The sequence below is a fragment of the Microcebus murinus genome, chromosome 13 (assembly GCF_040939455.1).
Source record: "Microcebus murinus isolate Inina chromosome 13, M.murinus_Inina_mat1.0, whole genome shotgun sequence".
Taxonomy (NCBI): domain Eukaryota; kingdom Metazoa; phylum Chordata; class Mammalia; order Primates; family Cheirogaleidae; genus Microcebus; species Microcebus murinus.
In genome coordinates, this window is record NC_134116.1 from 3,997,397 (window position 1) to 4,010,856 (window position 13,460).

At 37.5% G+C, this 13,460-nt stretch overlaps 1 protein-coding gene across 1 annotated transcript; it reads left to right on the forward strand.

Moving 5' to 3' along the window:
• The first annotated feature begins 566 nt into the window (after positions 1-566).
• OR1C1 (olfactory receptor family 1 subfamily C member 1) lies at positions 567-1,514 on the forward strand. Its single transcript, XM_012752284.2, has one exon. The coding sequence runs from the start codon at positions 567-569 to the stop codon at positions 1,512-1,514; it is 948 nt and encodes a 315-aa protein (XP_012607738.2).
• The last annotated feature ends 11,946 nt before the right edge of the window (positions 1,515-13,460 follow it).

Consider the following 13,460-nt stretch of genomic DNA (forward strand, 5'->3'; position numbering starts at 1 on the left):
CAAATGACCAGCAGAGTCCAAAGACTCTGTCACCGGAGGAACAGAGTCAGGCTTGGGATTATCAATGACCAAAATTTGTTCTTACAAAAACAGGGAAAGATGACATGTGCCATCATGCATATGAACATAAGAGTGGGAGGAAATGTACTCCTTAAAGGTAAATGTTTCTGCTGGGTCAGAGTAGACATCATGACTGCTAAAAATAACAAACAATTGTGTATATGAAGTCAATATGAATTACATGATTAATGTAGGCAAAGGAAAATAGTTGGCCCAATTAAAAAATGATCATTATTTGCAGAATTTATATTTTTCATTTGGGGTAATAAATCATTCTTTCTTTAAAAAGTTGTGATTGGTACACCTAGCATGTGTATGTGAATATACCTACAGAATATTGTAAACACAAGATGTAATTGGCAAGAATCTAAGCAAGCAAGAGTTTGGATGGTATTTAATTACACACACACACACACACACACACACACACACATTCTTGTGAATGAGAGACTCGACATAACTGGTTTCACAATTTAATATTTTCTTCTTTTAGATTCATTGAGAATATGGAAAAAAGAAATCTAACAGTAGTCAGAGAATTTGTGCTTCTGGGACTACCCTGCTCAGCAGAGCAGCAGCACCCACTGTCTGTGCTCTTTCTCTGTATGTACTTAGTCACCCTGCTGGGGAACATGCTCATCATCTTGGCCATTGCCTTTGACTCTAGCCTCCATTCCCCCATGTATTTCTTCCTGAGTAACTTGGCCTTTGTGGACATTTGCTTTACTTCCACGATAGTCCCCCAAATGGTGGTGAATATCTTGACTGACCTTAAGACTATTTCTTTTGCAGGCTGCCTCACGCAGCTCTTCTTCTTCATTTCTTTTGTGAATATGGACAGTCTCCTTCTCTGTGTGATGGCATATGATAGGTACGTGGCGATTTGCCACCCTTTACATTATACCGCCGTAATGAATCCTCGCCTTTGTGTCCAGCTGGTGGCTGGGCTCTGGGTCCTCACCTACCTCCATGCCTTCCTGCATACCTTCCTAATAACACATCTGTCCTTCTGTGGATCCAATGTTATCCATCATTTCTTCTGTGATCTCAACCCTATCCTGCAGCTCTCTTGCTCTGATGTCTCCTTCAATGTGTTGGTCATTTTTACCGTAGGAGGTCTAGTGGCTCTCACACCCTTGATATGCATCCTTATATCTTATGGACTTATCTTCTCTGCCATTCTTAAGATCACCTCTACTGAGGGCAAACAGAGAGCCTTCTCCACCTGTGGCTGCCACCTGTCAGTGGTGGTATTGTTTTATGGCACAGCCATTGCTGTCTACTTCAGGCCCTCCTCCTCCCATACTCCTGAGAGTGACACGCTGTCAGCTGTCATGTATTCAGTGGTGACTCCCATGCTGAATCCTTTCATCTACAGTCTGAGAAACAAGGCTATGAAGAGAGCACTTCAGAAAGTGCTTTGCAAGGGCACAGTCTTTCAGCAGCAATTGTGACCTCAATGGCTGAATTAAATAACACTAGACTGGTGATAAGAACAAGTGTGTGCCTACATGGTCTTAAAAACAGTCATGAGAGAAACCGATTGCTATTAAATGTCTCCTGTATGCTGAAAACTGTGTTAAGCACGTTGTGTGGATTATCACATTTAATCCCCTGAGTAATTGTATAAAAATTATGAAGCCTATTTATTGATAAGGAAAATGAATTGTAGGGAAGTTTACATAGTGTACATACAGCTCATAGCTTGTAAGTAAATGGTTTCTGATTCAGTACAAATATGCTTTAGTAATAAGATGTAAGTCTTTGCAATAAAGTTCCCCAAAGCAACAGATCAAGATAAATTCTCCTGAATTTAGCATCTATAAATTCAAATTTGGAATTAAAGGGGCATGGATTCTAATGGCAGCTCTACGATGTAATGGGATAACAAGGCTCCCAGATTTTTAACAATGTGTGCTCAAAAGCTACTCAAAGAATTTATTCTCTCTCACTTTAAACACAGTCAATGATTTTATGTTATTAACTCATGTCCTTCCTTGTCATAAAATGTCTGATTTTGGACCTCCTTTGTAAATAATTGCTTAAATGAATTTATATGCTGTACTTTTAAAACCTTATAGACACACACACGCACAGACACACAACACACACATCGCTAAGGGAGAACAAACACATATAGACATAAGAAAATTTAAATTCATTCAGGGCAAAAAATGTTTCTTCAAAAAAGCAATAATGTCAGCTAAGTTGTTTTACTCTTCTCACATATTTATCTAATTTACAATACCAAATAAAGACTATGGATTCTCAGATTATAAATAAATAAAGCATTGAAGAGGGGGTTTGTAACTTGAAGTTTTACATGTCAAAAATTGACATTTGCATCATATGTGCATGGTTAATAGATTACAAAGGTTTGAATATTCACTTCCTCATGAGAGCTTTAGGTGTAGGAAATTATTTAGGATTGTGGGTTTAGGAGTAGGACATTGCTACAGTGTGAAGATTACTGTACTAGGCTTTCAGACATCACAGAGGTCAGTCCTGGATTGGGCAGCCTATCACCCCATGCTGTCAAATATTAGGTTAACAAGGGTTATCTTATCTAGTAAAAATTACATTATATTCTTCATTCCCACCATCTTTTCTTTCTTACCTGAGTTAGTCTACTTCTCTACATTAACTTGTATTTTCTTGTGCCAGATTTAAATCCTAAAATCATTTGTCACAGATTCATGGTAAAGCTCCAATCATGTAGTAGCTTCTCAGAATGAAAATAGGGCGTGAGCCTAATTATTTGGTTCCTTTCTTCTCTAAATAGCCAGCCAAAATGCAACAACTATGTAACAAGGAAAATTATACACCCTACCCTCAAGTATATTTTGCAAAATTTCACCTGCCTGATGACAATGAACTTCAGGAAAATGTGAGGCAAACGGAAGTACATAGCGTCTCAGGTTCTACCATTCACTAACAGCAAAATGAAGGATGTTGTTTCCTGTTTGTCCTGCTCCAGGCACTTTTAATTATTTAAGTGAAAATAACAAGAAAAGAAAAAATAGAGAAATTTGTGGGTAGTGAGAATGAAATGGTGGTGAATCTTAGGAGTAGATGTACAGCAGTCTCCACCATGCACCACTGTATTTCTTCTTAGACCTCTTCAGAGGTTGGAGAGGTAAATTCACACTGAGATGTCATTTGGTAGCATGAACCTGAGATTTAACCAATATCATATTTTACTAGTACAGTTGACTCTTGAACAACATGAGTTTAAACTGCAAAGGTGTATTTATATGTGGACTTTCTTCTGTCTCTGCCACCTCTGAGACAGCAAGACCAATCCCTCCTTTTCCTCCTCTTCCTCAGCCTAATCAATGTGAAGATGGTGAGGATAAAGACCTTTATGATAATCCACTTCCCCTTAATGAATAGTATATACATTTTTTCTTCATTATGATTTTGTGAATAATATTTTCCTTTCTCTAGCTCACTTTATTGTAAGAATACAGTATATAATACATAACAACATACATGTTATCAGTGAGGCTTCTGGTAAATGGTAGGTTATTGGTATTTAAGTTTGGGGACAAATTTATAGGCATATTTTCAACTCAGGAGGGTGTTGGTGCCCCTAACCCCCATGTTGTTCAAGGGCCAACTGCAGTTCAAAGGACACAGGTGATTGCAACACCCTGGGAAGGCACGAAGTTTCAGACCCCTGGCGCAGCTCTTCACCTCTTCTTTGCCACATTAAAACACAGCAGGACCCAGGTTTAAGACATGAGGCCTCCAAATCATACTGGAAGACCAATACCTTACACAAAATGATTTATAGGATTGAGAAACATCTTCATTTTATACTATTATAATTATATATCTGTCATTGACATGTTCAGCAGGCCCTGTCCATACAGCCAGTAATTCCAAGTTTGTTACCATGAGCAACCTGGAGAAGCCATACATACCCTTCTAAATACATGACGTAAACAAGACTTTTAATCACCTTTCTAATTGAAATTATCATCATCAGGAGACCTTATTAGACTAATTATAAAAACATTTGACTGGGTAATTTTTTCTTACCTGTGTCCCCAAGATAGGAAAAATTAGCTGCAGTCTCAGATGCTAACCTTTTCTTTCTTGGACACTCAAAGAAATAAGATGAGAAAGAGTGGATGCTGTAGATGATTGTGTGGTGGCTGGTTTAAAGGAGGATGTGGGTGTAGATATTCCGAGGGGGGCTGTAAATTGCCGGGGCAGTCTTGGTCAGAAAATTGGTTTTGTTTGTTTGTTTTGTACTGACCCATCAGCTATTATTTTCTGTATTGTTAACACTGCAGTAAAATGCAATTTCTACAAGAAAGAATAGACTAAAATGAAACACCAACAAATCACACAGCAACACAAAAGTAATAAAACTTTAATTGTATCTTGGAGTTTTCCATTCATATTGTAACAATTAAAAGGCAGACTCTATGAGAAAAGTGAAAACTATGAGAAATAAAAAATTTTGGAGATAAAAATGTTAATGTAATTTTAGCTCTATAGAAACATTGAAAAGTAGGATAAATATTTAAGTAAATAAATAAATGAGGAGAGTAGCTTAATTTCTTCTATCTATGTATATACGTTTTGTATGTATGTGTCTATGGAGAGAATGAAGTGAAGAGAAGACAATTACCAAATAGAAAATGAGGAAGACAGGGTACAACTAGAACTTCCCAAAGGAGGCAGACTCAGTAGTTACTCACTGATCTGGGCCTCGTTCTTGTCCCAGATCAAGGTCTTGACACCCCACATGAGGGGCCCCATGACACACACAGTGGGCTCTGCTAACCACACTCCCGTGGTGACACTTAAGGTGTCTGCTGATATCACTTTCTCTGTTTATGTTCAGATTAATCCACTTATTTCAGGAACTAGAAGCTTTTACAATGTAGAGATGAACAGTGTGAACAAAGGGACATTAAGAAAGGGTTTGATGAAAGGTGAAATAATTTATTCTCTGTTTTCTGAACATGGATATAGTATGGATCTGTTGCAGCTATCTTATAATCATCAGAAACTCAGTGTAAAAACTGGATGTATACTTAACATCCTCTTTAATGTCCTCATAGAACCCTGAGACAACAAATGTGAAAGTAGATGTTTATTGACGTTGGCCTTACACACAATCAGCTGAAGAAGCAGTAGCAGACATATACCTTCAAATTTTCTCTTTAGGTGAAAAATAATAAGGTCATACTGGATTTTTTAAATTTCAAAATATGAAGAAAATAGAAGATAGATCTAAAAAACCCAATATGGCACAAGAGTTCCAAAAGGAAAAAACCAAAAACAATGAAATAAAATTGTGATTAAACACATAATATAACAAACATACCAAAGAGAAAGACATAGATATTTTTGTTTTTGTTTTGTTTTGTTTTTTAAGATTGGAAAAGAACCATTGAGTATAAGATTGGATAGATTCTAAAATTAGTTGCTACACCTTATAAAATTTCCCCATCTCTAATAAAGGGTTTGGATTAATTAAAAGGTAGTGACTAAAGGCTAAGAATTGATTAGAAGGTAAGTGATTAGAGTGAATTTCTTACTCTTTCTTACTGACTTTAGGTGAAATTACATATAACAAAGCCAGTACCTTTTTTCAACCTTGTAATGAAACAACATTGAAGGAAAAGACATTATTTGAGGAGCTGCTGTCTGTCTTTTCCTTAAAGTCGCTGTTTCAGAGAACCTGCTGACAGTGTAAAGTGAGGACCTGCTATAGTTCATTTACTAAACATAACTGGCTTCACAGTTGGAATAAAATAGTGTAAGTTGTCTCAAATTGCATACATATAAACAAATAAATTATGACTCAGGATATTAATGCAAAAAATCTCTGTAACCATTAAGAAAAATGTTATACTATAGAACTTTTACGTATTGAGTAGCATTATTAATCAATTCAGACTTTGCAAAGAGAAAAATGAGTTGCTCAAACCATGAAATTTCTAAAATATTTAATAAAGTATGAATCTCAATGATAAATTGGAAAAACTATTTCTAATGCATATATATCTAGAGAATAAGCAAGGAAAAAGAACACATAGCATAGGTTTCTCATTGTGAACCCAGCATAATTTCATCTGATCATATAATAAAACTTCAATATTCTAGCAGGGCCAAATTGTTAAGACCTTTCCGGGGAAACTGTAATGAATAGAAGTATACAAATCTCTGTCTCCTCTCTGTCCTTCTGTCTCTGTCTCTCTGTTTCTTTCTCTCTCTCAATATAAAATTTAACAATGTTCATTTATCTTTGAAGGAAGATTGGAAGTGAACTTAGTGTCTATTAGAGAGGATGAGCCCTTATGGCCCAAATTTATTCAGACAGTAGACATGGACTGGACACTCAGTGATAGTGCAGGTCTCTATATGTGGGCCTGAAAAGTGCCTGTGACATACTGTTTCGTAAAAGAAAAGGTGCATTAAAGAGTACCATGGACTCATCCCATCCTAGTAAAATATTTATTTATGTGTATACAAATTCATCCTTGTTTATTAGGAAAATATCATGAAATATAAAGCTTAAAAGGTAAAAAGGGAGGAGGGGAATCAAGATGGTGGACGACAAACACCACCAGACAAAGTGTCTCTGCAGAAAAGACAGATTCTAGCAGAAATTAGAAACAAGAAGTAAGAAGACGAGCATACAGCAGATGAGGGCCAGGAGGAGGGGTACCTGAGACCCCGGGAGACTCCACGAAGGAGGTTGCGGAGGAGAAGTGGAAGCTGAGACCGCCGGAGCAACCCAGAGACCAGTGGGAGGGGTAGGTGGATATGCCTTTTCCCCTTCCCTGCATCTGGGACTGCTGGTGGGCTCCCCAGCGGGTGGAGAGACCTGCGGACACCAGCCCAGAGATGGCCGCTGCCAGCAAGCGGTAAGCCTGTAGAGGACGTGGCACCACGCTCCCAACTCCCTTGGGGCACCTCCGTGTGCACAGACCCGAGCCGCCTCCTCCTCCCCTCCCCCGACCCTACCCACGGCTGCCCAAAGAGACAATATAGCCACCAGCCAGAGGCACCTCCATCTAATGGCTCAGACTAAACAAGGCGTGTGAATACCCAAACAAAAACCTAAAGGAAAGAAACAACAACTGAACTACATGGGAAGAAATCAGCGAAGGAACTCCGGAAATATGAAGAACCAAATGGAAAACACACCCCTAAAGAGGAGCACCAGCCCCCTAGAAACGGACACCAACCAAAACCAGGCAACCAAAATGTCAGAAGAGGAATTTCGTATGTGGATCATAAGAACACTCACCGCCCTGCAAGAACAACTCAATAACCACCCAAAGAAACAACAAAAAGCCTCCAGGACCTAGAACAAAAGTTCACTAAAGCAATAGACACAATGAAGAAAAGTTTAACTGAACTCCTGGGAATAAAGAATCAATTCATGGAACTACAAAATACAGTGGAAAGTCTCAAGAACAGGGTAGATCAAACAGAAGAAAGAATCTCAGAGCTTGAAGATAACACCCTCCAACTAAATAAAACCATCACAGAGATAGAGCAGAGAAACAAGAGAAAAGAGCAAAGCCTACAAGAGATGTGGGATACCAGAAGGAGAAGAAGACAACATTCAAGGGTTGGACAAGCTATTTGAAGATATAATAGGGGAAAATTTCCCAGGCCTTGCTCAAAATCTCAATATACAAATTAAAGAAGCTCATAGGACACCTGAGAGATTCAATGGAAACAGGAAGACGTCACAACATGCAGTCATCAGACTGACCAAAATATCAACTAAAGAGGCCCTTCTAAGAGCTGTAAGATGAAAGAAGCAAGTAACATACAAGGGAAAGCCAATTCAAATAACAACAGACTTCTCTAATGAGACTTTACAAGCAAGGAGAGACTGGAATCCCATATTCATTATTCTAAAACAACACAATGCCCAGTCTACAATATTATTCCCTGCAAAACAAGGCTTCATATATGAAGGTGAAATAAAGACATTCTCAGACAAGCAAAGTCTCAGAGAATTCACCAAGACAAGACCAGCCCTACAAGAAGTATTCAAAACAGTGTTACTCACGGAACACCATAATAAAAACTCACGAATATAAAAACAACCAAAACCCAAAGATTAAAGGCTAGATAATGCAATGGCTCATGAGAGATCTCAAAGCAATAACATCCAACCCAACAGAATGAACAATAATCGACCTTACCTATCAGTTCTCTCAATAAATGTGAATGGCTTAAACTCTCCAATCAAGAGTCATAGGCTGGCTGAATGGATAAGAAAATACAGGCCTAGTATATAATGTCTTCAGGAAACACATCTAACCTGCAAGGATGCATATAGACTAAAAGTAAAAGGGTGGAGATCAGTATTCCAGGCAAGTGGAAGCCAAAAGAAGGCTGGCATGGCTGTTCTAATTTCAGATGATTTAGTTTTTAAACCAACAAAAGTAGTGAAAGAAAATAGGGTCATTATATAATGGTGAAGGGCACAGTTCAACAAGAAGAGATAACAATTTTAAATATATATGCACCCAACTTAGGTGCACCCAGTTTCAAAAAGCAAACCTTACTGGATCTAAAAGAATTGATTAATAGCAACTCCATAAACATGGAGATTTCAACACCCCACTGATGGCACAAGACAGATCCTACAAACAGAAAATTAATAAAGAAATATTGGACTTAAACAAAACTCTGGAACAATTGGGTCTGACTGACATTTACAGGACTTTATACCCAAAATCCACTAAATATACGTTCTTCTCATCAGCTCACAGAACATTCTCTAAGATTGACCATATCCTAGGACACAAAGTAAACCTCAAGAAATAAAAAATAATAGAAATAATACCATGTATCTTCTCAGGTCACAGTGGAATAAAAGTAGAAATCAACCCTAACAGAAACTCACATTTCTACACAAAAACGTGGAAATTAAACAACCTCCTACTTAATGATTACTTCATAAATGGAGATAGAAATTTAAAAAATTCTATGAACAATATGACAATGGAGAGACAAGTTATCAAATCCTCTGAGACACAGCTAAAGCATTTCTGAGACGAAAGTTTGTCTCCATAAATGCCTATAACCAAAAGATCACAAAAGACAATCTAACGAAACTACTCAAAGAGCTGGAGAAAGAAGAACAGACCAACCCCAAACTTAGCAGAAGAAGTGAAATCAACAAGATCAAATCAGAACTAAATGAAATTGAAAACAGGGAAGCTATTCAGGAGATTAATAAAACAAAAAGTTGGTTCTTTGAAAAAATAAACAAAATTGACATGCCGTTGGCTAAGCTAACGAAAAGCAGAAAAGAGAAATCTCTAATAAGCTCCATCAGGAACAAAAAAAGGAGATATCACAACTGATCCCAAAGAGATACAAGATACAATTTATGAATACTACAAAAATCTTTATGCACACAAACTGGAAAATGTGGAGGAAATGGACAAATTTCGAGAAACATACAGCCTCCCTAGGCTCAACCAGGAGTCCATGAACAGACCAATCTCAACAGCTGAAATAGAAACAGCAATTTAAAATCTCCCTGAAAAGAAAAGTCCTGGTCCAGATGGTTTCTCACCCAAATTTTACCACACTTACAAAGAAGAACTAGTACCTATCTTGCAGAAACTATTCCACAACATAGAGAAGAACGGAAACCTCCCCGACACCTTTTATGAAGCGAATATTACTCTGATACCAAAACCAGGAAAGGATGCAACAAAAAAAGAAAACTACAGACCAATATCCCTAATGAATATAGATGCAAAAATTTTCTACAAACTCTTAGCTAACCGAATCCAGACACTTATCAAAAAAATAATCCATATGAACAAGTGGGCTTCATCCCAGGGATACAGGGATGGTTCAATATACGTAAATCTATAAATGCAATTCGCCACATAAACAGAAGCAAAAACAAAGACCACATGATTCTTTCAATAGATGCAGAAAAAGTTTTTGCCAACATTCAACACCCTTTCATGATACAAACACTTAAGAAAATAGGCATAGAAGGGACATACCTAAAAATGATACAAGCCATATATGACAGACCCATAGCCAACATCATACTGAATGGGGAAAAATTGAAATCATTCCCACTTAGAACTGGAACCAGACAAGGCTGCCCACTATCTCCACTTCTGTTCAACATAGTGCTGAAGGTCTTGGCTACAGCAATCAGACAGGAAAATGGAATCAAAGGTATCCAATTAGGGGCAGAAGAGATCAAACTTTCACTGTTTGCTGATGATATGATATTATATCTAGAAAACCCCAAAGATTCAACCAAGAAACTCCTGCAACTGATCAATGAATTTAGTAAAGTCTCAGGATACAAAATCAATACACAGAAATCAGAGGCATTCATATATGCCAACAACAATCTAATTGAGAACCAAATCAAAGACTCAATTCCCTTCACAATAGCAACAAAGAAATTAAAGTACCCAGGAATATACTTAACCAAGGAGCTAAAAGACCTCTACAGGGAGAACTATGAAACACTGAGGAAGGAAATAGCAGAGGATGTAAACAGATGGAAATCCATACCATGCTCGTGGATCGGCAGACTCAACATCATCAAAATGTCTATACTACCCAAACTGATCTACAGATTCAATGCAATACCTATTAAAATCCTATCAGCATTATTCACAGATATAGAAAAAACAATTTTACGCTTCTTATGGAACCAAAGAAGACCCCAAATATCAAAAGCAAATCTAGGCAACAAAAACAAAATTGGAGGCATTAATATGCCAGATATCAGACTATACTACAAAGCTGTAGTAATTAAATCAATGTGGTATTGGCACAAAAATAGGAATATTGACCACTGGAACACATGTGAGAATCCTGATATAAAACCATCCTCATATAGCCATCTAATCTTTGACAAAGCAGACAAAAACATACGCTGGGGAAGAGAATCCCTTTTCAATAAATGGTGCTGGGAAAACTGGATAGCCACCTCTAGAAGGCTAAAACAGGACCCACACCTTTCACCTCTCACAAAAACCAACTCACGCTGGATACCAGACTTAAACCTAAAGTATGAAACTATTAGAATCTAGAGGAAAAAGTTGGAAACACTCTCCTAGACATCTTCCTAGGCAAAGAGTTTATGAAGAAGTCCCCAAAGGCAATCACAGCAGCAACAAACATAAATAAATGGGACATGATCAAACTACAAAGCTTCTGCACAGCCAAAGAAACAGTCATGAAAGTAAACAGACAACCCGCAGAATGGGAGAAAATTTTTGCATCCTACGCATCCGATAAGGGACTGATAACTAGAATATACTTAGAACTCATGAAAATCAGCAAGAAAAAATCAAATAACCCTATTAAAAAGTGAGCAAAGGACGTGAACAGAAACTTTTCTAAAGAAGACAGAAGAATGGCCAACAAACATATGAAAAAATGCTCAACATCTCTAATCATCAGGGAAATACAAATCAAAACCACAATTAGCTATCACTTAACTCCAGTGAGAATGGCCTGTATCAAAAAATCTCCAAATAACAAATGCTGGCGTGGATGTGGAGAGAGAGGAACACTCCTACACTGCTGGTGGGACTGCAAACTAGTTCTACCTCTGTGGACAGTAATGTGGAGATACCTTAAAGCAATACAAGTGAATCTACCATTTGATCTAGCAATCCCATTACTGTCATCTACCCAAATATCAAATGACACTCTACAAAAAAAGACATCTGCACTCGTATGTTTATAGCAACACAATTCATAATTGCAAGGCTATGGAAACAGCCCAAGTGTCCATCAATCTAAGAATGGGTTAATCAAATGTGGTATATGTATACCATGAAGTACTATTCAGCTCTAAGAAACAACGGTGATATAGCACATCTTATATTTTCCTGGTTAGAGCTGGAACCCATACTACTAAATGAAGTATCCCAAGAATGGAAAAACAAGCACCACATATACTCACCAGCAAACTGGTATTAACTGAGCACCACCTAAGTGGACACATAGGTACTACAGTAATAGGGTATTGGCCATGTGGGAGGGGGGCGGGTATATACATACATAATGAGTGAGATGTGCACCATCTGTGGGATGGTCATGCTGGAGACTCAGACTTGTGGGGGGAGGGTGGGTAATGGGTATCTATTGAAACCTTAAAATCTGTACCCCCATAATATACCGAAATAAAAAAAAATTCTTTTATAATAAAAAAAAAGGTAAAAAGGTAAACAACTAGTTACTGATATCACAAGCAATCTTTACTATCTTCATTTGCTAAGTTTGATTTTAGGTTGAATTTGGTGGAGGGGGAGATACACATCTTAGGGTTGTGAGGAGCAGTGTTGTGTGGGGGAGGGAATACCTCTAACCCTTAGTAGAGAAAGGCAAAGATATACAATGTAACCCAAAGGTCAACAAAAGAAAAAAAAAAAAGAACTTTTATCAGGTGGTGGGCAGATGGGAGGGGGGGAGGAGGGGAAGGATATATACATACAAAATAGGTGCGATGTGCACCACCTGGGGTTAGAACACGTGTGATGTTTTGGTAAGGAGGGGGCAGGGGGGAGGAATGGCAGGGCAATATATGTAACCCTAACAATATTTGTACCCCCATAATATGATAAAATAAAAGAAAAAATGTTTTTCTTTGCATATGATCTAAGCCCTTCTATAATTTTTGTTGCCATCCACTCTTTCATCTGATCCATTCACACAGAATTATTTACAGTCCTTGTAATTTATTATTATTTGCTAGGCTTCTCTGGTTGATATATGCTTTTTCCCCACTATAATACAGCAAAAATCACTACTTTACCCTCTAAAAGTTACTTGACTTCCATGTTTCCCTATTCCACATATACCTATCGTAGCAGTTTTCACACTAGTTTTTTTTTAATATATTGTTTTTCTTTTATTCAGCTGTTCACTGCCTGGAATTTAAGAATTTTGGTAAAGTTTTTGTACTTTGTAAACTCTTCTTTCCAATCATTATTGGTTTGGTTTTGTTCTTTTTGGTCGATCTGAAAAGGTAAAGATTATAGCCACTTGTTACCTAAATAAGATTATTTTTTTTCTTTCTTTTTCTTTCAATTAATCAGATACTAGTTACAGCAAAGCCATCACACATATCAATAGAGATGCATTTCAAATGGTAGTGTGTTTAGCAGGATGTTCATACCCAGTGACCTTTCTTAACACCAGCCAGTCCATGATATCACAGTATTGTTCTTCCAGTACTTAGAAAGAAAAGGGGGTTGATAAAGTCAGTTATTACCGAGGAGAAGTGTGGAATTGTAGACTACATTTGTTACATTGGATTACAAGTGACAAGAACTTAATATTATCAAAAAATACAGTGTATGTGCAAAATTTCACAAGTGTTTTATTAATCCAGGTAGCATCCACTTCAA